Source organism: Littorina saxatilis, linkage group LG3 (genome assembly GCF_037325665.1).
Source record: "Littorina saxatilis isolate snail1 linkage group LG3, US_GU_Lsax_2.0, whole genome shotgun sequence".
NCBI lineage: Eukaryota > Metazoa > Mollusca > Gastropoda > Littorinimorpha > Littorinidae > Littorina > Littorina saxatilis.
Window position 1 is genome coordinate 37,853,799 of NC_090247.1, and position 27,071 is coordinate 37,880,869.

At 43.8% G+C, this 27,071-nt stretch overlaps 1 protein-coding gene across 2 annotated transcripts; it reads right to left on the reverse strand.

Annotated features, from left to right (window-relative positions):
* Positions 1 to 5,612: 5,612 nt before the first annotated feature.
* Positions 5,613 to 26,770, reverse strand: LOC138962283 (peptidyl-prolyl cis-trans isomerase-like 4). 2 transcript variants are annotated; one of them, XR_011454466.1, is made up of 12 exons: positions 26,638 to 26,770; positions 24,035 to 24,102; positions 23,443 to 23,507; positions 22,765 to 22,882; positions 15,071 to 15,213; positions 13,814 to 13,910; positions 13,003 to 13,119; positions 12,140 to 12,443; positions 11,046 to 11,127; positions 9,689 to 9,827; positions 6,820 to 9,147; positions 5,613 to 6,777 (listed from the first exon to the last, which is right to left on the reverse strand). XR_011454466.1 is itself a non-coding variant. In XM_070334035.1 (11 exons), exons 1-11 carry the CDS (start codon positions 26,705 to 26,707, stop codon positions 8,866 to 8,868), a joined length of 1,485 nt encoding a protein of 494 aa, XP_070190136.1. In that variant the 5' UTR covers positions 26,708 to 26,770; the 3' UTR covers positions 5,613 to 8,865. The 2 variants fall into 2 exon arrangements, 1 of the variants encoding a protein (XP_070190136.1); XM_070334035.1 differs by having other exon boundaries at positions 5,613 to 9,147.
* Positions 26,771 to 27,071: the final 301 nt, after the last annotated feature.

Here is a 27,071-nt window from a genome sequence, read left to right on the forward strand (position 1 = left end):
CCGCCCGTAGATTTCCATCCACACTGGTATTTGATTGGACTGTGAAGATCGAAGTCAGAAGTTCGACGACAGTCTTACCTGTACCACCTTGTTTTCGAAGTATTTGAGTGAAATTACTTCTTGTGTTGAGTGTGTGTGTGTGTGTGTGTGAGTATGTGTGTGTATGTGTGTGTGTGTGTGTGTGTGTGTTGTGCGTGCGTTCGTGTGTGGGTGCGTGCGTGCGTCTCTCTCTCTCTCTCTCTCTCTCTCTCTCTCTCTCTCTCTCTCTCTCTCTCTCTCTCTCTCTCTCTCTCTCTCTCTCTCTCTCTCTTATGTCTTAGTTTAGCAGGGACAGATTGTTAGACTAGGCGTGAGCCTAAAATCTCCATCCTTGAGTAATAAAGTTCGTTCGTTCTCTCTCTCTCTCTCTCTCTCTCTCTCTCTCTCTCTCTCTCTCTCTCTCTCTCCCTCTCTCTCTCTCTCTCTCTCTCCCTCTCTCTCTCTCTCTCTCTCTCTCTCTCTCTTCTCTCTCTCTCTCTCTTTCATTTTCTCTCTCTCTCTCTTTCTCTCTCTTTCTCTCTCTCTCTCTTTCTCTCTCTCTCTCTCTGTCTGTATGTTTGTCAGCCTGCTTTCTCTGTGTGTCTGCGATACGTGCACGCGAGCGTGTAGCAGAGAAACTATCCGTACATCCATGCGTGTCAACCCCCGGTCACGTCTTTGTGAAGGTAACTTACGGTTAATGTGTGTGTGCACGTGTCACACTGAGTTCCATTGCTGAAATGAGGACAGCAGGACCTAGAATAATATATCTTGTGTGTCACGAAAATGTATTCACCTCGCTCGTGACCTATGAGCAACAAATTTTCAGAGTGTATCTCCAACCTCGACAGTTTTCTCCAGCAAAAAGATAACGCCGTTGTTCCATTATCTGCATTTCATTAACCTTTGACCTACCCCGCCCCTAACTTACTTCGCACAATGACACGGAACACGTGAAGCCTGGCAGGGAGCACTCGTAATGAAACATTATGGAGTGGGGTGGGTGTGTGTGTGTGTGTGTGAGAGTTTGAGTGTGTGTGTGTGTGTGTGTGTGAGTTTGAGTGTGTGCGTGCATGAATGGGTGCGTGCGTGTGCAATGTGTGTGTGTGTGTGTGTATGTGCGTGTGCGTGAGAAATGCGGACTCTGGCCTATATTGGACTCTGAAAACGTTGAGTTTGTGCTGTGGTTATTGTGATGTTCGATTGTGGTAGTTGCTTGTGTTTGAACGTTTTAACAAATAATTTGTGAAGCCCGGCAGGGAAAACTTCTAATCAAAGATTATTACGTTTGTGTGTGTGAAAAAGAGCGAGAGTGAGAATTTGGAGTTGGTACCGTGGTTAGTGGGATGTTCGATTGTAGTTGTGGTAGTGGTGGGTGGTTGATGTTATCGCAACATTTTAACCGAAAATTCATGAAGCCCGACAGCCGGGGAGCACTCGTAATGAAACGTGATGGTGTTTGTGTGTGTGAACAGAGCGAAAGCTCTGCGAACTCTGGCCTATTTGACTTGGATAATTTGGAGGTGTGGTGTTGATAGTGTTTGATGGTGGTTGGTGTTGTTGTTGAGAAATGATGAATGAACCTGGTTCATGCACATGCAGGTACATGGGTACATTACTCCCATTCCCATCTAAAAGAATGCAAATACGTCCCCAAAACAAGCACCACAGAAAACAATACGAAACGAAATTAAAGCAATGACACGAAAATACATCCTGAATTTAAACGGCTCACTCGTTTCGGTTTGTTTGTTTGTTTGTTTAAGTCTTTTTTCGACTGGTGACCGAACTGTACGATCCAAACGTTGGCGTTTTCTTGTTTGAATAGTCATAATCATCATGATAATGTAAACCATCTATTTACAGAAAAAAGCTGGGGATAAACCACTCACAAACTATTCTTGTCTACACAACCGAGATACATAGACAGCAACCCGACTCCTCAAAACAACGGTTTCGGCATAGCTGCCCTTTTTGGCAAGGCCCAGAAACAATCCGGAGAATTCCGCTATCGAAACATGTGTCACGTCTGACAAGTTGCACGTGGCGAAGGCTGTCATCGTTTCACAGACATCGTCAAGAGATGTGCCCTCGCTGTTCCTTGTCATGCATGCCAGGAGGACACATTTATCTCACGAACAACTTCTTTTCCGTGTTCTCCGCGCTATTCTGGGGCGCAATGTTTGGATGTATGTAGTGTATACAATCTTTGACAATAAAGTATAGCGCAGTTGTACGTTTCTATTTCACTAAAAGAACGATTTTCTGGTAAAGCCAGACACAAAGGCCTTGGGTTCTGACAGAGAGGATAAGAAACAGATTGAAGACAACACAAAGCAGTCCTGCTGTTGGTAATCTGCTAGAAAGTCTTGTCATGTTTCCACGGCGCTCTTTGAACATTTGAGCGCTGATTTTTCTGTTTTTATATTTAGTCAAGTTTTGACTAAATATTTTAACATCGAGGGGGAATCGAAACGAGGGTCGTGGTGTATGTGCGTGTGTGTGTGTGTCTGTGTCTGTGTGTGTCTGTGTGTGTGTGTGTGTAGAGCGATTCAGACTAAACTACTGGACCGATCTTTATGAAATTTGACATGAGAGTTCCTGGGTATGAAATCCCCGAACGTTTTTTTCATTTTTTTGATAAATGTCTTTGATGACGTCATATCCGGCTTTTCGTGAAAGTTGAGGCGGCACTGTCACGCCCTCATTTTTCAACCAAATTGGTTCAAATTTTGGTCAAGTAATCTTCGACGAAGCCCGGGGTTCGGTATTGCATTTCAGCTTGGTGGCTTAAAAATTAATTAATGACTTTGGTCATTAAAAATCTGAAAATTGTAAAAAATAAAAAAAAATTATAAAACGATCCAAATTTACGTTTATCTTATTCTCCATCATTTGCTGATTCCAAAAACATATAAATATGTTATATTCGGATTAAAAACAAGCTCTGAAAATTAAATATATAAAAATTATTATCAAAATTAAATTGTCCAAATCAATTTAAAAACACTTTCATCTTATTCCTTGTCGGTTCCTGATTCCAAAAACATATAGATATGATATGTTTGGATTAAAAACACGCTCAGAAAGTTAAAACAAAGAGAGGTACAGAAAAGCGTGCTATCCTTCTTAGCGCAACTACTACCCCGCTCTTCTTGTCAATTTCACTGCCTTTGCCATGAGCGGTGGCCTGACGATGCTACGAGTAAAATGGCATTGCGTTCAGTTTCATTCTGTGAGTTCGACAGCTACTTGACTAAATATTGTATTTTCGCCTTACGCGACTTGTTCTTCTCTTTCTATCGGTACAAGGGGCAGGGGGAGGGAAGGGAAAGACTGAAGAGGGGAGGGGGCCTGCCTAGTGTTAGTCTGCATGTGTATCGTAGTTGATGTGTGTATTTCGACTCTGTCTCACAGTCTGTGTGTGAACAAGACAGACTAGAGAATGGTTTTCCCTCCTTCTCTTTCTACTTCAACAGAGCCACAAGCAAGACAGCGATTAGTGAAGCTGGCAGCTCAGTAATTCAAGTGACGATGGGCATTAGGTTATCTCCCTTCTAGAACTTCTCTTTAATATCTCCTGAGGCGGCAATGGCTGCTGGGAACGAAATGGCGTCTGCCAATTTTATCGCAAATAAAGTCATCACGCCAAATTATCTTCCACTCGAAGACAGACAGAATGAAGTGACGGGTCTGATTCCCTAGTTGCTCTGTCTTGTGAGCTTATCGACTTTCTCCTCAAACTTTGATGGTGCATGTCGCGGTTTTTATGGAGCGTGCACAGCGTGGCATGATTATTCAGTCCCCCACTGAAGTCTTGAATCCTCTGTTGAACCAGAGACAGTAGACAATGTCATGTTCTCGGCTCTGTGATCCCTCATCAACAACGTATGGAAACGCATATTCGTGTGAATATCTCTTCTGCTTTGGCTTGACGTAGCCACAGTGTGGATCATAAGACATCGGTCGTGAGTTCAAATCCCGGCCGCGGCTGCCAGGTGGGTTAAGGGTGGTGATTTTTCCGATCTCCCAGATCAACTTATGTGCAGACCTGATATTGCCTCATCCCCCTTTGTGTGTGCACGCAAGCACAAGCACACCCTGTAATCTATGTCAGAGTTTGGTGGGTAATAGAAACACGAAAATACCCAGCATGCTTCCCCCGAAAGCGGAGTATGGCTGCCTGAATGGCGGGGTAAAAACGGTCAGACACGTAAAAACCCTCTTGTGTAAAAACATGAGTCATAGAACGTGGGAGTTTCAGCCCATGGAGGAAGAAGAAGAAGCTTGCAAAATACCAGGAACAGGCTTTTAATGATTTTAAATTTCCATAACCTCGTAAACCAATCAGACTATACGAGTACGTGCTTCTTATCAGCATCGGTAAAAAAAATATATATATATATTAAAAAAATACTGAAAGTAACCAACAACAAAACCGCGCCTGTTTTGGTGTTCAGGTGCGGTGAAATTCCACAGATTAGTACTTTGAACTGCAACAACACAATGCAGTCAGAGCCGTTTCAGATTGATGCACTGACCTCGCTGCAATCATGTTTCAAAGCTCACTTTCACTCCCAACATGATGAGAACTGACAACATCAGGAACACCCAAGGCGAAAAATGCAGGCCTAGTTTGCCGCTGAGCATGCATAATGATACCGAAAATGTACACCCAATAAATCAGCTCTTCTCGAGTCAAAGATGTTCTTCAAACTGCTACTGTAAAATGAATAGTCTTTGCATCCCTGTACAAACTATGATTAAAGAACACTTGAAAACAACAGCAAAAACAATGTTTACTTCACGTTGTGTCCACCACTACTCGGTTCCGTTGTGAGTATTCATTTGTTCTTTCGCAACCTCACGTCCGTGCGAACTGAGTGAAAGCGGAAATACGGTGTAAGGGAAGCAATCCACATTTTGAATTCTGACACCTCTCCGAGGCTACTTCCCTTACATTTTATCACTGAACTTCGTCGAAGTGTCGCGGGTTTAACACCCTCGCCTTCTCGTTCTTCCGACTTTTTCTCCTACTACTACTACTAAGTACTACATAAATGAGGGGTTTTTTCCAAGTAAAAAAAAAGTATTGAAAAGTTTAGCTTCTTGTGCCTAGAATTCGCTGCTTTGTTAAACAAAACACACGAAAAGTGAGGAATAAAACACTATTTGAAACTTTAAAACTAATGATACTAAGATTTAAACCAACAGGACAGGTCAGCCAGCTTCTTCACAAAAAGTCAAATCAAAATCTAAAAGTATCAAAAAGTATTTACAAGCTTTGAAGGTGAAGAATCCTACTTAGGGAGGCGAGGGGGGCTACTCACAGATCATGCATAACATACTTTAACATGCAAATCCGTTCGATATCTTGATGTTCAAGGATAAAACAAAGAAAGGAACAGCCATACGGTGTTAAGGGAAGGAACCCAGTCGTAGTATAGTTGTGCACGATTTACCTCCCTTACTGATTTCATAAGAGGTGTGCGTTCGACCTTTTTCTTCGCGGAAGCTGCCGATAGTGTTACTGTGCTCACCTGGACTAGATAAAAACTTCTCTCTCTTTCTCAACACACACAAACACACAAATATCCCCTTGATGCTGCCTTTATTATTGTCTTTCTGACCCAAAGTTATAGTTGTCATAGTTTCAAATCTTCAATCATGTCAGTCAACAACACAATATCACAGAGAAACACTCACACTGTGAGGCTGTCTTTGCCCAGAGATACGATATGTAGCTTACAGATACCATCCTTCTCATACAAGCAATCATGTTTCCCACCACAGGCTAGAATATGAAATAAGAGCATCCTTCCTACCAGACACATACAACAATCTTCAACCTGACAGCTTTCTGTAGCTGAATGAATTCTGCAGACCTGTCAACCCTTGTAAAACCTCAAATGTAGCGCTTTACATTTTCTGGAATTTTAAGCGTAGCAAATGGTGTTTTAGTGTAGCACTATGAGGACTGGGTGGCCGAGTGGTAACGCACTTGCGCTCGGAAGCGAGAGGTTGCGAGTTTGACCCTGGGTCAGGGCGTTAGCAATTTTCTCCCCCCTTTCCTAACCTAGGTGGTGGGTTCAAGTGCTAGTCTTTCGGATGAGACGAAAAACCGAGGTCCCTTCGTGTACACTACATTGGGGTGTGCATGTTTAAGATCCCACGATTGACAAAAGGGTCTTTCCTGGCAAAATTGTATAGGCATAGATAAAAATGTCCACCAAAATACCCGTGTGACTTGGAATAATAGGCTGTGAAAAGTAGGATATGCGCCGAAATGGCTGCGATCTGCTGGACGATGTGAATGCGTGATGTATTGTGTAAAAAAATTCCATATCACACAGCATAAATAAATCCCTGCGCCTTGAATATGTGCGCGATATAAATTGCATAAAATAAAAATTAAAAAATTAAAAAATAAATCCCTGCGCTTAGAACTGTACCCACAGAATACGCGCGATATAAGTTACTTTACTTTATTTGGTGTTTAACGTCGTTTTCAACCACGAAGGTTATATCGCGATATAAGCCTCATATTGATTGATTGATTGATATCTCAAATGTATTCACACATCCGCATTTAGACTATTTTGGAAAAGAATGTACAATTTTAAACAGTGTATTTAGAAAAAAGAAACATAATGGCCAAAACTTGAGAATGTCTGCAGTACATACCACTGTTCAGTGTGGAAAATGTTTTTTTGACACAAATTCGGACCTCTACATGGAGTCAGAGTCAGAAATGAGTACCTTCTTCTTCTTCTTCTGCGTTCGATGTTGAGAAATGAGTACCAATCCTCATAAGAAAGAGCAAACTGTTGCATGCTTGTGATTATTTGTTTGAGCGTAGCAATTCTAAGCTTGGAATAACAGCTAGTAATTTGTCTTAAAACATAGCATGCTACTCTGAAAGTGGAACAGTTGGCAGCTCTAATTCTGTCGGTGACACCTAGGTCCATTTTGCAAAGTTAATTCATACAAAAAATAAAAACTCCACTCTGCACAGAAAACTGCCAAACTCTTGATGTTTGGTATGTGTCAAAGTGGAAGGATGCTCTCACTACATTTAAAATCCTCGGCAGATCTGAGGTTTGTTTGTTTGTTTGTTGTTTGCTTAACCACCACGAAGGGTCATATCAGGGCGGTGCTGCTTTGACATTTAATGTGCGCCACACACAAGACAGAAGTCGCAGCACAGGCTTCCTGTCTCACCCAGTCACATAGATCTGAGGTGCTGCGTATGATCGCTTTTAGAAGAAAGGGTGCATCTTTCAAACACAAACAAAAAGAAAGAATGGAACACTCCTCCGCGAAATGCTGGTCAGCTACTATACTAGAAGAGACAGAAGTGCACAAACTGATCTCCTGGCTTTCTTGGCAATGTACTTTTATCAAGAAAACACACTCGGGTAAGTCAGTCAAGTTGTAATTATCAAGAATGTTAACAAATCCAGTCAATATCTTATCTAAATTTTTTAACACTTTCGACCCCACCTATGTTGACCAATTTTTTTTTAGCCAAGACCAGCTGTGCTGCAGAAGGTCACTCAGAATTGTAGTAACTGTGTAACAACTGTGTATCAACAGGCTGGAATGCAGGCGTTAGATGGACGTTACAGGAAGCGAATGAAGCTATAACGGTCTGAGCGGATATATCCATACCTGGTCAGATAGAGCCATATGAGTGAGTACGGATATACAGGCATGAAAACTGAAAAAAAAAAAATACTGAAAACAAAATTCGAAGGCGCGTAGCACCAAGTTTCGCAGGCGCGAAGCGCCAAGTTTTGCAGGCGCGAAGCGCCAAGACTTCTAGGGGGGTCCGGGGGCATGCCCCCCCGGAATTTTGTTTTTTCAAGGGTGCAATTTGGTGCAATCTGGGGCTATCTGAGCCTTAAAATTGGATTCAAACATGGCCCCAAAACTATTTTACTATAACTATGATTAGGAAAAAAAAAGAGCAAAAATACGGGAAAAAAAACAAAACGGTTTATTTTTTTCAAAAATACGGAAAATACGGAGAATTTTCATGCCTGATATATCCGTACCTGGGAGACAATGAGTTAACTGACAAAACACACTTGAGTGAAACCAGTCAAATTTCAAGAGTAAATTCCTTCTTGTCTATGTCTTTATACTGAGAAAACACACTCTAGCAATATACCACCAAGCCAACCCTGTCTCCCTGGTAACAAAGCTACAAACTAATGTGAGCTTTTGAATAAGTAATCAAATTAGACATAGAATACTTTATTATCTCAAATGAGAAATTAATGCGCGGTGTATGAAGAACACCTGACCAGAACATCAAAATGTTTGGATCAATGCCTCATAACTTTCCCGGGCAAATTTAGATTACTGACAAACAACTTATCCATCCAACTATATGTTTCTAAAAGTTCTTTCATATAAAATCAACAAGAATTAAAAAATAAATGTAATTAGCCACTTTTCTGTCAAACTGTTCATTACAGTGGTACCTGCGATGTGTGGCCCCTTCGATGAGAGGACACCTCCCTTAAAAGGACACATTCTGAGGTCCCTTTGTCTATTATCTCTACCAAAATAAACCTGTCATGACAGGCCACCTGCAATGTAGGGACACATTTTGCTGGTCCCAAGGGTGTCCTTTCATCACAGGTACCACTGTAACTCCCAGCAACCCAGCAACATAATTAGAGAGAACATACATATTCTCCCTGCAATTGTGTAAACGATAGCATTAACAACCACAAAATGTCAACAAAACCTTCCATTGTCTAGATGAAACATTATCTCCTTGCAAAATAAAGATAATAACCACTAGAAAAAACCTCCCGTTATCTTAACAAAGCATTATCATCTTCTTATGTCACGATCTCTGTCTCTGTCACGTCTGTCTCTTTGTGGGCTGGCTGAACGGTCTCTCCGTCTTCGACTCTCTTCCTTTCTTCCGTCCTTCCTTCCATCTCTTCTTCTGTCTTCCTCTTGTGACGGGGACCTGCGTCTTTCATTTCTCCTGTCTGTCTTATCTTTGTCTCGTCTGTCTCTGCGGTCGGGTGATCGAGATCTTGACTTGAGTTGCTCTTTGCGCACTGGACTTCTGCTTTGTGATCTGCTGTGCTTGTGTTTCTTCGATTTCTGAAATATAAGAAGACAAAATAAGATTATTTAAGCTCCCAAAAGCAGCATATGGCTGCCTAAATGGCCGGGTAAAAATTTTCATACACGTAAAAGCTGTGGGAGCTTCAGCACATGAACGAAAAAGAAGAAGATTGTTTAAAATCTGTGTCACTCTGACAGTAAATCACTAGATTCTCACTTTTTTTTCAGCAAGCAAACAGATGGAAAAGAAAACTTCAACATTTGTAATTGTGTTGTATGTTGGCAGCTTGATTGGGCAAGATAATGCTCTGTTTATTTTATTTGTCAGAGAAAAAAACAATTGAACATTGATCCAATTCAATCATGTACCCAATTTAGACGTATTTTAAGGCCAGAACATCAAAATATTTGGACCACTGCCTCATAACTTTCCATGTCAAACAAGTCTTACAGTTTGTTTATAAACAGAAAACGCAAACAAGTGTTCCTTTGCATTAGACCCCTCCCTCTATAGGATATTCGCAATCCATGCTAAAGCATCCATGCTCATTTCTGTGCCCACCCAGAGATAACATACCTTTTTCTTTTTGTCCTTGGAGTCATTGTCATCCTCAGAGTCCGAGTGTTTCCGGTGTTTGTGCTTTTTCTGCTTCTTCTTCTTTGAACTCTCACCGTCATCTGGCAAGTCGTCATGTTCGTAAACAAGATCATACCGGCTGTGTCTCAGTTAAGGAATAAGAAGAAGAAAACAAAAACAGAACATTAGTCCATGTTCTAGGATTCTTTTTGAATCGTTGCCTATTTAATCCTGTCATAGAAGAAATCCCATCCAACAGAAACCAGGACATCATCAGTATTTAATGTCTTGTCCAAAATAAGAGGCCTGTACAGACCCAAGAATCACCATCCAGCCTAGTCTAGAAGGCAGTTGGGAACTGGTTGGACGGCCATCCTTTCAGTCACAAATACATCCAGATTCATTGGTTATCTTCGGCAACAACAACAACAAAAATTTTAATATTTTTTTAAAACTGTTGTCATTTCTAAATGCCTATTTTTTGTTCTCCAAATTTGCTCTGCCTGCAGCCAAACAAAATGTGTGCTTACATCTTCACAGAAATGTCAATTATACAAAAACAATCCCTTTTGCAACAGTCTTTATGGCAACTTTCTTTTTCTTTTGATCTGGTGTAAGGTTGTTGGTTTCTTGTCTGGTTTGTTTTTGTTTATTTTGGGTTTGTTTGTTAGTGAGTGTGTTTGTTTGCTTGTTTGTTGTTGTTTTATGAGATGTAAGCTGAATCAGAGCAGCCTGGTGGGACTTGGAGGGTTTGGAGCTGAGGGCATCAGGCCTCTTGCTTTTCTTGTAACTACATGTACATATTAGACTTTCACAAACCTGAGAAAACCTGGTCTTAGAAAGTAGGGAGTCTTAAAACAGAAGTAATGTATGGAGGTTATGAACTAAATAAAAAAGGGGGTGGGGGTTCCACTCTATTCCCCTTTCATTTGAAAGCATCCCTGCCACACAAACTGTGCTTAAAGCCATATGTACTCGATGACTATACACGCTAATTGCTTTACCAACAGCTGGAGACAGACTAAATTAAGTTCCCTGCAAAATATTGTGGTCTAGGACCCCTTAAATGTTGAGATATTTGAATTTTCATTTTGATCTGGATCGTCCTATTTATAGATTTGGCAACATATGTAACGTTGATGCAAGGGAGAGAACACCGCGGCTTTGTTGACATCCTCACTTTTTCAGAGGCTAGAACAAGCTGTAATGCATGTATTATGGTCCGCGCATGGTGAGGTATCGTCATTATATGGTCTTATGGTGCGTTTGACATCGATTGTGGGCAAACTACACTTTGTAAACACGGGAGTGCGTTAGTATGCCTTTAAGAACCCATTGACAGTCCAGAAAAGGATACTCGTCTTTGCGCTGCTGGTCCTTCAGCACGTACTTTGGCTTGTCTTCGTCCTCCTTGTCTTCCTTGGGATTGGAAGCCTGGCCTGAGGGAGAAACAGCCACAAATTGTAAGTTAAGCAAATGAGTTTGGTAAAATATGCTGACACTTGTTTGGCCACAGAAGAAGAAAAAAAATCATGATAAGCCAGCTACAATAATGCAAGAATTAACAGCTTCAAATTTGGGAAACTGCTTGTCCTGAAAGAGAATAAGTCAAAAACTGTGAGTTCAGAAAATGAATATGATGAAATACTCTCATGTTGAGATCTGATACATGTAAATAACACTTTTAAAACAATCACTGAAAGCAGTCTATACCAGTGCAAGAATTAACCACTTCAAATATGTTAGTACATGTAATCAGGAATCACACATTTTTCCACTGTAATATTTGTCCGAGTTGGTTGAATCTTATGGATAAATTGGTACTCTGACAAGCAATACTTCTTCTGTGTACGTTAGGATTGAGTGACAAAGGACTCAACACACACGGGTCCACCTTACTTTTAACCATGATGATCACTGACCGTGCACAGTTTACCTTTCACCAAACAAAAGAAGGGAGGTAAGCCCTCCTAATCAAGACACAACCAGTAAGAAAGAGTAATATGGAACCGGTCTTTTGGGACCAGCAGGAAGAAAAAGCATGGAAATCTTCTTCTTCTTCTTCTGCGTTCGTGGGCTGAAACTCCCACGTACACTGGTGTTTTTTGCACGAGTGGAATTTTACGTGTATGACCGTTTTTTACCCCGCCATTTAGGCGGCTATACGCTGTTTTCGGAGGAAGCATGCCGGGTATTTTCGCGTTTCTATAACCCACCGAACTCTGACATGGATTACAGGATCTTTTTCGTGCGCACTTGGTCTTGTGCTTGCGTGTACACACGGGGGTGTTCGGACACTGAGGAGAGTCTGCACACAAAGTTGACTCTGAGAAATAAATCTCTCGCCGAACGTGGGGACGAACTCACGCTGACAGCGGCCAACTGGATACAAATCCAGCGCGCTACCGACTGAGCTACATCCCCGCCCCAAGCATGGAAATGAGAGTTTACCTTTAGCATTGTGTTGAAGCTTGGACACCGACTGACTGAAATCCACATGGATTCGGCGATCGTCAATCAAGACGTTATCCATCTTGAAGTAGGCGTTCTCGCAGTGTTCTGGTTGCTCAAACTCGATGAAAGCGTACTGAAGTGACTCTTTCGTCTTGTGGTCCTTTATCACCTCACAGGTGCTAATGGGGCCGAAGCGAGAAAAGATCATCTCCAAATCTTCGTCGGTCGTGACTGGGTTCAGCTTGCATACGAAAAGAACATTGTCTGGCGGCTTGACGTCCACGTCTGGTAGGTCTCCGACCTGAGTGGATTAAAAGGATTTGGGTCAGTGACTGACTAGTTGATTTATTTCTCCTCCTAGGGTCAATTGGCCTATTTTGGGACTGGTACTGGTAATACGCTCAGTGGAGGCGACAAAAAGAAACGCACACAGAAAACAGACAGACAGTCATGTGAACAATGAACACATATGATCGGTGTTATAGTTCTGGAAAGGTGTTTGGGTGAGTGAGACACTGCTTCAAAGCTGGATATTTCAAACCACGGAAACCCCCTTTTTATAACTCTGAAAATAACACAGCAAATCATTTCTACTGCAGTGAGCTATACAACATACAAAACCAATGAAAACCTATCAGAGAAAAGGTGATTGTTAACAGAAAGATGCCATAAGATACAGGGCTGGTGATCAGACAAATTATCAAATTTCAGCAGCTCTACTTTCAAGGTTTTTTGGGTTTTTTCCTCATGCATCTTTTTCGCTTTCAAGCATTATAATGCTACCAGGCCTTTGTCATTAACCTAACATACCTTTTTATATTAAAAAACCTTTAGGCATAATTAAAAATTAAAGTACAGACCATTTCCAGCAGCTGAGCGTTGGCCTTGGCCTCTCGTTCTGCGACCATCTCCCTGATTGCTTCTTCTGTCATTCCCTTCGTGTCGTCAACCTCTTCGTCCACTCCGATTCTGTCACTCTAAACACACAACCACGAATTATCAACACATTTTGTATTGCATACTTTCCTCCCTGCCACAATAGATGAATTTTGGGCCAATCACTAAGGAAGGGTGAGTCTGCACATGTGCTCCTTGTTGAGACACACGCCTCGCTAGCGATTGGCCTATGTCACATGGGAAATTTTGCCTCAATGTTTACAAGAGTATTCACTCTCTCACAACCCATACAAACCCTACGGAGTTATTTCCGAATGTCGTCTATTGCAAAACAGGATCCAGATTTAAAATGTAATCAAAAAGAATAAAAACACACCATGTGCAACAAAGACCACAATCAAAATAGAAGCTCCATTTCTAAAACAAGTGAGACAATCTCAATGCTTATCAGTCTGAGCTCATCTTGTTCTTTTGAATGTTATCAAAAGGTAAGAATATACAACAAATCAAAGCAAGTCAAATCAAATCAACTTCATTATCTCAAGCAAAAGAACAAAATCTATAGTCGCGGTAATCCGAGGGCAATTAAAAATTAACAACACCAGTGTAAAAAAAATATTTAACAAACAGTATTGCACATATAATAATCAATGCTCAACAAAGATTGAGAAGAAAATTACTTGGAAATAACCCCTTTAAGTTTTCATTGAGCAAATCAAATTGAAAAGGAAAGTTGTGTAAAGTTACTACACATAAAACAAAGTCTATAACTACCTTGAGCATTTCCTGGGTGGGCCCAGGAGACTTGTCAGGCACTTGCAGGCCATCAGGATCATCATACGGGTCATCCAGGATTACCGTGTGGAAAATTCTACAATACAAAAGCACACAGGATCATAAACTGACAACAGTTAAAACACGCTGAGGACAAATGCTGGCTATAACATTAAAAAATATATAATGTGTAACTTACTGAACAACAGATGCAACGCACTGACAATAAAAATGCATGCAAAATTACTGGCAAAATTGTGTGAAAATCGTAAAAAGAAACAAAAATATCCAAAACATTTTCAACCGCATTCAGAACTATTCCCTAAGCAGCCTCCTGTAAAATACCTTTTCATTCAGAAAACAAAGTTACCACTATAGTATTATCCTTAGTTTAATAAAAGGGGGCGCTGGTGTTTATCAAGAGGCACACTGCAAGGAAAGCTAAACCATCCAAAGAAAATCGAAATGCACCCTCCAAATATGATTACCTCCCTTAGACCATACACCCAAAGGGGTAAAGCTTTGTGACTCTGGGTGGGGAAGGAAGCTAAGAGCTTGCAAAGCTTCATGAACACTCAAGTATAGGAAAGTTTTGAATCCATTTAAAATTAGTCAGTAAAGCAATATAATTAGTCAGTAAATCTTCTTCTTCTTCTTCTTCTGCGTTCGTGGGCTGAAACTCCCACGTACACTCGTGTTTTTTGCACGAGTGGAATTTTACGTGTATGACCGTTTTTTTACCCTGCCTTTTAGGCAGCCATACGCCGTTTTCGGAGGAAGCATGCTGGGTATTTTCGTGTTTCTATAACCCACAGAACTCTGACATGGATTACAGGATTTTTTCGTGTGCACTTGGTCTTGTGCTTGCGTGTTCACACGGGGGTGTTCGGACACCGAGGAGAGTCTGCACACAAAGTTGACTCTGAGAAATAAATCTCTCGCCGAACGTGGGGACGAACTCACGCTGACAGCGGCCAACTGGATACAAATCCAGCGCCCTACCGACTGAGCTACATCCCCGCCACAGTCAGTAAATCAATCTGTAATAAGGGCTCCTTTTCCATTTTGTAAGCAGTTTGAAGACAACACAGAACATGACAGCAAGACAAAAGAACATTGCTTGATCAACTGCTTTCATAAGTTGCCGTTCTTGTTTTAACTGTCGTTGTAACAGTTAATACAGTGCGTCGTATTTTGATTATTTATTATCGGATGATTTCCTGATCACTGTTTCTTTACGAGAAGAAAAGCTTGTACCTGATATCTCTGTATGGTCGATGTTTCTCATCGCAGTAAGCCTCGTTCAGTTTGTCCAGAACTTCAAACCCCTCCGCCACTTCTCCAAACACGGTATGCACTCCATCCAAGTAGTCCAAGTCTTCCCCCAAGGTGATGAAAAACTGCGATGAGAGGTACGGTGTATAAAACATTAATAAATAAGGGTTGTGCAGAGTTGGAGTGATTTGTGTTTGGTTACTATTTTGCCCAGTGATAAGGCTAAAAAATACCTAACGCGTCCCCAAAATGCCAAATATTTACCCACAATTTCGCAATGAGTACGACCCCTGAAAAAAAAACCAACAATTCAAAACCATATATAAAAACACACTGTACTCCACTCCTATACAAATATGAACTAGATCCGTGTTGATCAACCTTTTATCCAACCGAGTCAAGATACTTAACAGCACAACACAGTCAAGGCAGAAGATAAAGGGAAAAAGTCTCATAAACACTCTAATCTCAATAACCAGGTATCAGATCATGAACTTGATTTTTTTTTTTTTTTTTTTTTAAAGAAGAAAAGCATAAATGGATTCCCTCCCATCCTAAGAAAACTTCCAACAAAAATGATGCAAAATTGTGAAGTCATGTTTAAAGGGATCTCAAGAATATATCTCTAGAGCTTTGAAAAAGCCCAGACAGGCGCGTAGCCTAGTGGTTAGGATGTCTGGCTTCCATGTGGAAGGTTCAGATTTGAATCATGGCCGCGCCAGGTAGGTCAAGGGTGGATATTTTTCTGATCTCCCAGGTCAACTTTTGTATAGACCTGCTAGCGTCTTATCCTCCTTCATGTGTACCGTATTTGACGGATTACAAGACGCACCGTTTTATAAGCCGCAACCCCGACTTTTAACAAAAAAATTGGGACGAGCCACGTATAGGCCGCGTCACTATATTAGCCGCCGTCGAAAAAAATATAATCAGATCGTGTCAATCAATCAAAACAACCAGGCAAACGAAAGTACGGTATTTGGCGAAATCGGCTCCGAGAATAAACAAGTGAAACAAAGAAGAAAAGTGAAAAAGTTTGAAGAAAAATATCACACACACAATTTGTAACCAACACACACATGTAGTCCCGCCCGGAATAAGCTTTTTTGGGATGATTTACGACTTTTGCGCACATTTCGAGCAGACGAAAACACAACATGGCGGCTCTCGCTCCTCCAACTATCGCAAGACACAAAAAAACGAAATCTCGCGCGCGCGAGATCCTGATACATCTGGTGTTTCTCTGTACGCTATCTTGTCACGACGACTTGTTGACAAACGAAGATTCGCGAAAGAAAGAGAAAAACGCCGAGTCTTGAGTAGAGAGCTAATAAAGTACCGGTAATCGCTAATCGAGCGAAATGAAAATCCGCGGCGACTTCCATTAGGTGAATGCTATTCAAGTTTAGGTAACGTTTTAGCCGCATCTTTTTATAAGCCGCAATGCGATTTTTTTGGAAAAAAAGTCGCGGTTTGTAGTCCGTCAAATACGGTACACATAAGCACAAGCACACAAGAAAAAGACCCTGTAATGGCAGTGTTTGGTGGGTTACAGAATCACAACAACAACAAAACACAGCATGCATCCCCCGGTATTTTAGTTCGACTGCCTGAATGATGAGGAAAAAAATTGCAATACATGTAAAAGCCCACTCATGCCTCCAAGTGAATGTGGAAGAAAACATAAATGGAAAATTTCCTAAATAAATTATCATTTAATTAATATACTTACCCGAATCACATTAGCATTGAGTCACCTGAGATGCTTATCACTGAAAAACGCTTACCCGGCTAAAGAATTTAAAGGGAAGCAACCCCATCACCAAAACGAAAGTGAAAGTAGCTTTGGTAATGGGCCAGTACACCGGGAGTTACCTCCCATACGGGTGTATGCCACGTCACTTCCTCTAGGAACACGTGCCTATTATCATACGGCTTTAAAAAATCTTAAAACCATAAGCGGGGCAGGTGGGAGGGAATACAGTATGTGATTCGGGTAAGTATATTAATTAAATGATAATTTATTTAGGAAATTTTCCATTTAATATCATATTCTTACTCCGAATCACATTAGCAGATAACATCAACAAGGCGGTGGGCTAGAAATGAATCAAAACTCACCATCAAGTTCTGGACAGGAACTGGCCTGCTGCTATGAGCGCTGGAAGGCCTCTGGAGCCATCCTGTCGAAGAGCTGTGACGTCCCGAAGATAAAAGTTTATGAAAACATCTTCGGAACGCCAATACGCAGTTGTCAGCACCTCCTCTAGACGTCTGGAGCGCAGAACTGCCAGAGAGGATGCCCACGCCCTCGTCTCATGGGCTCGGGCCGAGTCAAGTGGCAAGGAGGGCATAACCCCCCCCCTCTTTGTGCGCCTCCACTCATAAGCCTGCTTGATGAGCGAGGACACCCACCGGGCCAACGTTACCTTCGACAAATCTTTCTCGCGCCTAGTAAGGAGAGAGATAAACAACAACTTCTGAGAACTAGACCGAATCGGCTGAGTCCGGGCTAAGTACAGACGAAGTGCCCTCACAGGGCAATTGACCGAATCGGGGTCACCCGGGGCCAACGCGCTGGTCAGAGCCTTAACTCTAACCAGCGGAGAGGCCTGCCCCGGAGACTGATTCTTGGCCAGGAAATCAGGCCGGAAACGCAAAGATGCGGAACCGTCCGGCTCAAAGGAGATATCTCCAGGCTGACCCGACAGGGCGTGGACCTCGCTACCCCGTCGGGCCGTAGCCAACAAAAGGAGAAACAGCGCTTTGCGAGTGACATTGAACAGACTGGCCTCGCTTAAAGGCTCAAAATCCGCAGAACGAAGGAATTCCAGGATTAAAAACAAGTCCCACTTGGGAGCGGGCAAACGAGCTTTAGCTTCCTTAAGAGCAGCCCCTTTAATGACTGCAGCTATAACGCCCCCGACTCGAACAGAACGACCAATCTGCTGAAGAGTCGCCGAGATAGCGGAGCGCCGGACCCTCAACGAGGAGACTGAGGCGCCCTGTGAAGACATGAAAGAGAGGTGGTTAGCGACCTGAATAGAGCGCGGAGCCACCGAACTCACCCCTCTAGCTGAACACCAGGCAGTCCATGCCTTCCAGTGGGAAGCATAAACTGAAGAGGTGGACGCTCTATGCGAGCGAGCCACCAAGTCCAGAGTCAAAGACGACGCCCCAGAGCGCTTCAGCGAGTCCCGAACAACTTCCACACGTGAAGCTTCAGAAGACTGGGCTCCTCGTGTGGAATGCCTGTTCGGGGCTGCACTAGTTCCCCTCGCACGAGTGCGAGAGGAATGGGGGGCCCTTGGGCAAGCCGAAGAAGATCTGGAAACCAGACCTGCGACGGCCACAGAGGAGCGACCAGAAGAAGAAGGGCCGGCTCCTCCATCTCCGCTTTCCGGATTACTCGGCTGAGTAACGGAAAGGGAGGAGTCTGAAGATCTGTATGTGCCCCCCAACCCTCCCTGGACGCATCTGTAAAGAGGTCCAGGTCGGGGAGGGGCACGACGATCGGAACACCTCTGCAGACCCACTCCGTGTGCAACCACGGAAGGGTCGCAGACTGGAACCATCCCTGCAAAGGGATGAGGGCGTCCCAGTCCACCAGAGGAGAGTCCACAAACGGCTTCAGCGCGAACTGAAGCGGACATTTGTGGACCCGGCCCAGTGAAATAAGAAGAGCCATAGACTCCATCTGCCCCAAGATGGAGGCGAGCGAGCGGATGGAAGCCATCAGGAGAGGTAAAGTGGAGCGAATCTGAGCTTGGAGCTTGTCCACCCTTCTCTGAGAAGGCTGGACAGTCCAAGCGACCGTGTCGAAAGACATCCCCAGATAAGTGAATGTCTGTGACGGGGTCAGCTCCGACTTTACCCGGTTGATCGAGAACCCCAACCAGTTGGATTCTCGAAGAACCGTCAGGGTATCCTGCGAACAGCCGCTCTGGGACTGGTTCATGATGAGCCAGTCGTCCAGATAAGCCCGCAGACGGATACCCTGGGACCTCACCAGTGCACAAACCTGTCTCACCACCATGGTGAAAATCCACGGTGCGAGAGACAGCCCGAAAGGGAGTGCGCGAAACTGGTAGATCTGATCTCCCCACCGGAAACGAAGCCATTTCCGGTCGGTCGGATGCATAAGAATGTGAAAGTATGCGTCCGTGAGATCGATCGAGGTCACCCAGTCTCCTGGGCGGAGAGAGTCTCGGACAGAGGCTGGCGTCTCCATCTTGAATTTTATCTCCCTCAAGAAAGTATTGAGGAGAGATAAATCCAACACGGGACGCCATCCTCCTGATGCTTTGGGAACAGCGACCAGACGCCCGTAAAATCCCAGGGAGCTGTGGACCCGAACTCTCTCCACCGCGCCCTTCTGCTCCAGGGAGGCAATTTCCGACTGCAAGACGGAACGTGCTTCCTGCGAGAAGGGGGGCTTGAACCGCGGAGGCACTCGGGTAAGAGGCGCCTTTTCCTCCCGCCAGAGTAGACGGAAGCCCGAACTCACCACTCCCACAATCCATTGGCTGTCTACTACCGACATCCAACGAGAAAGTGCCCGGGAGGGGCCTCCCGCCATCACCAAGGTGGAGGGCGGGAGGGAGGTGAGATCGGGAGCGCTTCATTGGGGGTGTGGCTTACTTCCAGAGCCGCCCCGCCCCCTCCCCGATGCCGTCCTCTTCTTCCCACCACGAGCGGCCGGCGAAGCCTGCCGCTTCTGAGCTGGCTTGGGGTTAGACGATGTCTGAGCCTGCTTCTGTTTAGAAGGCTGAGACTGTTTCACCCCCTTCAGAGTGTAGTCAAGGAACTGACTGTCCTTGTTTGACTGAATCTCCTTCTGTCTGGCATCCAGTGCCAGCGGACAGAAGAGAGACTCCTCTGAGACCGGGGAGACTCTCAAGGTCTCCCTAGTAGCCAGCTCCGTGAATTGGGACTGCGAGAGGAAGAGATCCCTCCTGCAGAGTACCGCTTGGGTGTACTGCAGGGAGGAAAGACGCAATTGTTCCTCATTGACCTTGGCCAATGCGGTCAAAAGCGCAGAGACATCGTCCGCATTCTGTTCTTCACTGAGAGTGAAAGGAACTAGCGAATCGGTCAATGCCCGAGACAGAGCCCGAACGAGAGTCTCCGCAATGGAGGACAGTTCGATCTGCCGACGTCCAACCTCCTCAGCAGAGAGGAGGGAAGCCTCGGAAACCGGCAAAACCGAATCACGCTTGATCGGTTTAGCCAGAAGAGGCAGCAATTCCCGGGAAACCGGAAGGGTAGCCCTAGGGAGTGCAAAAGACGCCAGCCAATTCTGGCTCTGATTGGGCATGCCAAGCTTCCTATTGGCCGTAGGCACGAAGGAAGAGGCTTGGGCAGCTGAAGCCACCCACTGCTGAGCTGATTCCGGAACTGGACCAAAAGGAAGCAGTAACGGAACAGGCACTGGCCGAATACCACTCCCCGCATGTGCTGGACGAACCAGTGAATGCGAAAGTTGGTAAGCCACTGACGGAGACTCGGCGAACCGGAAGGAAGAAACATCCTCCTGTGCCGGCCGGAAGTCCGCCATGGCAGAAGGAACGAATGATGCGGAAGAGTCCGCAGCCACCACCCCTTCAGGAAAATAACGAGACGTTACTTCCGCCGCGACGTCAAGAACAGACTTGAGCTTCGACGGAAACACGCCCCGCGACTCCTCGCTGACCACTGATGGAGCATCAGAATAGTCACACGTGGAACCATGACCGAAGTCACCAGTTCCGGAAGCAGAAGCATGCCCTGGCAAACCGGAAACCGGAAAAGCCTGAGCACTAACGTCATCCTGCCGCCCAAAACCCTGTGAAGGTAAAGGGTAAGCAGGACGACCATCCGCAAAAACCGGAGCTGGATGAGCTGACGTCACTCCCCCGACTGAGTGGAGTGATGCCTGCTCAAGCCTAGGCGCTTGAAAGCCGGAAGGCGCACGCTGTAATCCACTATCTGGTATCCGGAAGGAACCACCAGAAGAGGAAGAAGCGTTTCCGGCCGAAACCGGAAGTGTAGTCAACGGAACCGCAAAATGCGGAAGTGAAGACTGCACTGGTTGACTTCGCGATCCGGAAGGACCGGAAGTCAGTGAATACTCCATCCTGCCGCGACCGCCGTAGCGTGCCGGAGCGGACGGATCATCACTTCCGGCAAGTGCCGGAAATGCGGCAGTCGAAACCGACTGCCGCCGCTGTTCGAACAAGTCCGGGGCCTCGTAGGTTATCGCCGGAAATGAAAGATCAGCAAGGTATCGGTCGTGACCCGATGCGAAAGAGCTGTCCCCCGAAGGAGAACGTCCAGGCGCCTCACGAGGGCTATCGGACCAGCTCTGCTTACCAACCGACGCTGAAGAGGGAGGACGCTGCTCCAAGCCGGAAGTGGAGGACAAAGACACGGAAGCCAATGCCCGGACGTCACTGCCAGATGCCGGAAACGCCGAACTGCTGGCGACGGAACGCTGAAATTCTGCCTGCACCAAGCTGCGGATTTCTGGAACCAGTGACTTTAACAGAGAGGAAACCAACGCACCTTGTCCAGGTGCTAACAAAGAAGACGAAGTCTCCGATGTAGAGACAGGTGCAGAAGTAACAGTAGCGCTAGGCGCCGCAAAAGAAGCAGAAGTAGTAACAGCGCTAGGCGCCGAAATTGGTACAGCCAACAAAGTGTTACGCTCTTGGTCTGTAACAAGTAACGTTGCTTTGGAAGAGGAAGACTTAGCCTTAATTTTCCCCTTGGGGTCCGACTTGCCACGGCGCTTGTCCGAATCAGACATGTTGACAACAACACGTGGCAACGCGAAAAAATTTACTGAAACATAAGTCTAAACGACTGGAAAATTCAGTAAACACACGCACTAATGCGTTAACAAAATACTATAGCTAAACTTGCCCCACAAGCAGAGGCACGGAGAGCTACAAACAAAGTCACACGAGCTAGAAAACTAACTCACACAACAAAATGGCGACACGCAAGACACTGACACAAACGTCAACAACACGTGGCAAAGTAAAAAGATTTACTGAAACGTAAGTCAAAACGACTGAAAACACAGTAAACACACACGCTTACGCGTCAACAAAATACTAAAGCTACACTTGCCCAAACAGAAAGAGGGCACGCAGAGCTACTAGCAAAGTCACACGAGTTAGCTAACTAACTCACACAACAAAATGGCGAAACACGCAAGTCACTGACACACAAGTCCGTAAAAAACGGACAACGTACAGTAACGAAACAGCGCAAACAACCAACAACAAACGGGAACGAGCTCACCAAACTGTAGGCAAGGCGAGCAGACAAGCTGGGTAACGTGGCCGGCGGGTGTCACTCAAACACACAAGGTCAGCCACAGAGCGTCAAAAAGTGAACCGTCCTCTCCGAGGTGAAAAAGACGTATGATAATAGGCACGTGTTCCTAGAGGAAGTGACGTGGCATACACCCGTATGGGAGGTAACTCCCGGTGTACTGGCCCATTACCAAAGCTACTTTCACTTTCGTTTTGGTGATGGGGTTGCTTCCCTTTAAATTCTTTAGCCGGGTAAGCGTTTTTCAGTGATAAGCATCTCAGGTGACTCAATGCTAATGTGATTCGGAGTAAGAATATGATATTAAATGCCCAATAGACGATTTTCGGAAAACAACATGCCCGTCAATAGATTACCTGTGATCCATGCTTGCCATTGCCGTTGTTGACCATGGACAGCAGGCCTCGTTTCTTGTGCTTGATCCTTGGCGACACTTCCAGGTCAAAATATCTCGCTTGCTCCCCATACACCATGCTAAAACACGATGTGTCGGTCTTCAGTTTTACTTTCAGTCATGAAATTTTAATGTACACGAAGCATGGAGATTAAAACAAATAGTCAAGAATGAGATAAATGGTCTGGACACAGCTAAACAAGTGATTAACTAACAGTAACAGCAATTATTTTTTGGCTCAGTCTCACTTAAAGTAGAGTCTAACCTGTATATATAACGACTACTTAATGGACCAAAGAAAACAGTCTATGACAAACACCTAAGGTGGTCGCTTTGGAAAGATGAATTATACAGAGAAAAAAAACCTTGTCGGACTGCTTTATGGTTGGTTGTAATGGGCAGATGGTCATTACCAGAGCAGGTTCGACTGCAAAAATGTTACCAGCAAGCACATGGATGTCCTTGGTTTTCCTTTTCCCTAAAGTTCAAGCTACATGTCAAACATGATACATGTATTGATTAACAGTTTGTATAATTTGCTAACAAGAACTCTCTTTTTTTAATAAAACAAACAAACAAACTGTTCACAGTTCAGGGATTCATACTTAAATCAGAAAAGAGAATTATTAGCAAAACTTACCCATACACAGATTCTCCACCCTTCCCTGTTGCCGTTGGGTCTCCAGTTTGCGCGACCAGATTTTGCTGTGAAAAAGAAGATTTTTCAGTATTGACTAAAATTACAGACATTGTGTGCTAGTATTGCTGTATACAAGTTTTTGCAACATTCTGAGTAACAGTGTACTCTAACGCTTCATGATTTTCTGAATACAAAGGTTTTCTTGCTAAATTCACACCTTTGACTTTGAGGTTCACATCTCTCCTCTAAAAAACCCAATCTGATACTCTTTGGCTGCCAGTTCTAGTTTGCCAGGCTTTCCTTACTGACATTACGATTCATAAACCAACCTTGAGGAGAAAACATTCAAACATTCATATAATTTATAAATATATGCTAGAATTAGTTTTACTTTTACTACCAGAACTTTTTTTTAATTTTTTTAAAAGCTCTTTGTAGCTTTCAAAAAATACAGAGCGACTATCACTGTATCACTATCAGGTGCTGCTGCTATTTTGCTTTATTGATCTTCCGATATTCCTATGAGTATGACGTCATGTTGAGTAAACTGGACAGCAGAGAATATGGTATAAAAAAAATGTGTTCCACTCACCTGAACAGAATAAAACAAGCTGAAGTTGTAGTATTTAACCTTGCACAGCTTGAGAAAGTTCTTCGCACCTGAAATAAAACACTGACCTTTAGAACTGTTCAACACAAAAGACAAACACACACAACACCTGATGCTCTCTCTCTCTTTCTGTCTCTCTCTCCACCCCCCCCCCCCCCCACCACCACCCGCCCCTCTCGAGAAGATGCAACAAGGGAATCAACTCTCTCTCTCAATATATATAGATCTCTCTAGCTTTCACTAGTTTGTTTTCCAAGCACTGACTGACTGAGTTACATATTCTCTGGTGGCTAAAGTATGCATGTATACAACTCGATGATGCAAGGGATGGTTGGAACAAATCTTGTTTCTATTCTTATGCGACTACCCTTGTTAAATAACATTTGATTTGATTTAATATCTCAGCTCTCTCTCGCTCTCTCTCTCTCACAGAGTCTTTGACCGCCGAGTTCTTTGGGTAACTGTATGCTAGAACTGTGACTGTGAGAGTGAGACCCATCAAAATGTATTTATTGTGGCTAACAAAAGGTGAGTTCCGACTAAATAAATGTTTGACAAAGACAATATAATCAGGGATGTCGTTAGGCGTCGGACATCGGACATTTTACGATGAAAATCCCCAAATGTCCGAATCACATTGCCGCATGTCGGTCAGATGTCCTATCGTTTTAGCCTGAGCGTGGTCATTGTCCGATATGTACTCCATTCCTTCGGACAGCGCGATATTCGTCAATTTTCATTTCAAGATACAAATCTTCTAAAAGACCGAACGCTCTCGTGTTCAGCTGACACTGAAGTTGCCAGTGCCGCGTGCGGATCTTTTCTTTTGTCGGGAATTCCCGAACCGTTTGCGGTATGCGCCGTTTGTGGATTATTTTTAGATCAGTGCATGCTACAGGAGTACGGGAGACAACTCCAACTGACTAAATTTGTCGTCTGCTTTTGTTTTCGATACGAGACGAAGCACTGAATTATGCCGCTGAAAAAAACCCCTAAAGCCTGCAAAAGATCAGCATTGGATCAAACCGATCATTTTGTTTTTCAACTTTTATCCAAATCATGCAGTTTGTAATCAAAGTAAGAGCTCTGAAGTAGTTCATGTTGGTTTCTTTTTTATATTTAGTCAAGTTTTGACTAAATATTTTAACATCGAGGGGGAATCGAAACGAGGGTCGTGGTGTATGTGCGTGTGTGTGTGTGTGTCTGTGTGTGTGTGTCTGTGTGTGTGTGTGTGTGTGTAGAGCGATTCAGACTAAACTACTGGACCGATCTTTATGAAATTTGACATGAGAGTTCCTGGGTATGAAATCCCCGAACGTTGTTTTCATTTTTTTGATAAATGTCTTTGATGACGTCATATCCGGGTTTTCGTGAAAGTTGAGGCGGCACTGTCACGCCCTCATTTTTCAACCAAATTGGTTGAAATTTTGGTCAAGTAATCTTCGACGAAGCCCGGACTTCGGTATTGCATTTCAGCTTGGTGGCTTAAAAATTAATTAATGACTTTGGTCATTAAAAATCTGAAAATTGTAAAAAAATTAAAAAAAAAGTTACAAAACCAAATAAATTTACGTTTATCTTATTCTCCATCATTTGCTGATTCCAAAAACATATAAATATGTTATATTCGGATTAAAAACAAGCTCTGAAAATTAAATATATAAAAATTATTATCAAAATTAAATTGTCCAAATCAATTTCATCTTATTCCTTGTCGGTTCCTGATTCCAAAAACATATAGATATGATATGTTTGGATTAAAAACACGCTCAGAAAGTTAAAACGAAGAGAGGTACAGAAAAGCGTGCTATCCTTCTTAGCGCAACTACTACCCCGCTCTTCTTGTCAATTTCACTGCCTTTGCCATGAGCGGTGGACTGACGATGCTACGAGTATACGGTCTTGCTGAAAAATGGCATTGCGTTCAGTTTCATTCTGTGAGTTCGACAGCTACTTGACTAAATATTGTATTTTCGCCTTACGCGACTTGTTTGTGGTTTCTTTGAAACTAAACTAATACAACACTATACGCACACTGTGTTGATGTATTTACTATATTATGTGTGTGTTCTACAGCGCGCGCGCGTGAGTGTGTGTGTGCGTGTGTGTGTGGGCGCATGACTTTGGAACAATTCCATGGAATGTGTTATAAGCTGTTTGGCGCAAATTCATAATGTCCTATTACACTTTCTGAAAGCGGTCAAATGTCCTATTAATGCTGAAGAACTCAGGACATTTGTCCTATAGGTATGAATTTGTAGCAACATCCCTGTATAATTATGCAGAGCTCACACTCATATTGACATACACACACAAACACATGCGCGCACACACACACACACACACACACACACACACACACACACACACACACACACACACACACACCACTGCGTACCTGCCATAATCATAAATTATAGAGAAACTCAGGACTCACTCCAGAGCCGAAAAGAGAAAGAAAGAGAGAGAGAGAGAGAGAGAGAGAGAGACAGAGAGAGAGAGAGAGAGAGAGAGAGAGAGAGAGAGAGAGAGAGAGAGAGAGAGACTTTATCGTGTAAACCCGAAACCGTCACGTTCAAACTCACATCTTGGCCTTTCCTCAGTGTACAGATCAACTGTCAGGTCGCCTATCGACGTCTCAATGATGACAGACATCGCAACAAAAGAGCTTTGCGTTGTTCGATTCTTTGAAAACAGACAGAAACGCTGTCCATACGTCCCGCGTCTCCCGCATTGAAGACGCAGCAAGGGAATTAACTCTCTCTCTCTCTCTCTCTTAGCCTTGTGTGCGTGTGTGTGTGTGTGCGCGTTACTGCTACAGCAGGGGCGAATCCAGGGGCAGGGGGGGGGGGGAGGTTCCCTGTAGCAGTAGTAAAATTGATATTAAAAGTCCTACGGTGTTTTGCCATTGAGGACTTGAGTGTCTGTCCGCTTTAACTTGAAAAAAAATATAAAAAATAAAAAATAAAAAGAGGAGGGCAGGGGGTTAGTGAGGAGTTGAGATGATGATGCTCTGTGG

Coding starts and splice junctions, on each gene's coding strand:
- LOC138962283 (XM_070334035.1), bottom strand. CDS start 26,707: ATGTCTGTCATCATTGAGACGTCGATAGGCGACCTGACAGTTGATCTG. Junction 11,128..12,139: donor GCTTCAACACAATGCTAAAG/GTAAACTCTCAT, acceptor TTTCTCCCTCAG/GCCAGGCTTCCAATCCCAAG. Junction 9,148..9,688: donor CCAAGGACAAAAAGAAAAAG/GTATGTTATCTC, acceptor CTTATATTTCAG/AAATCGAAGAAACACAAGCA.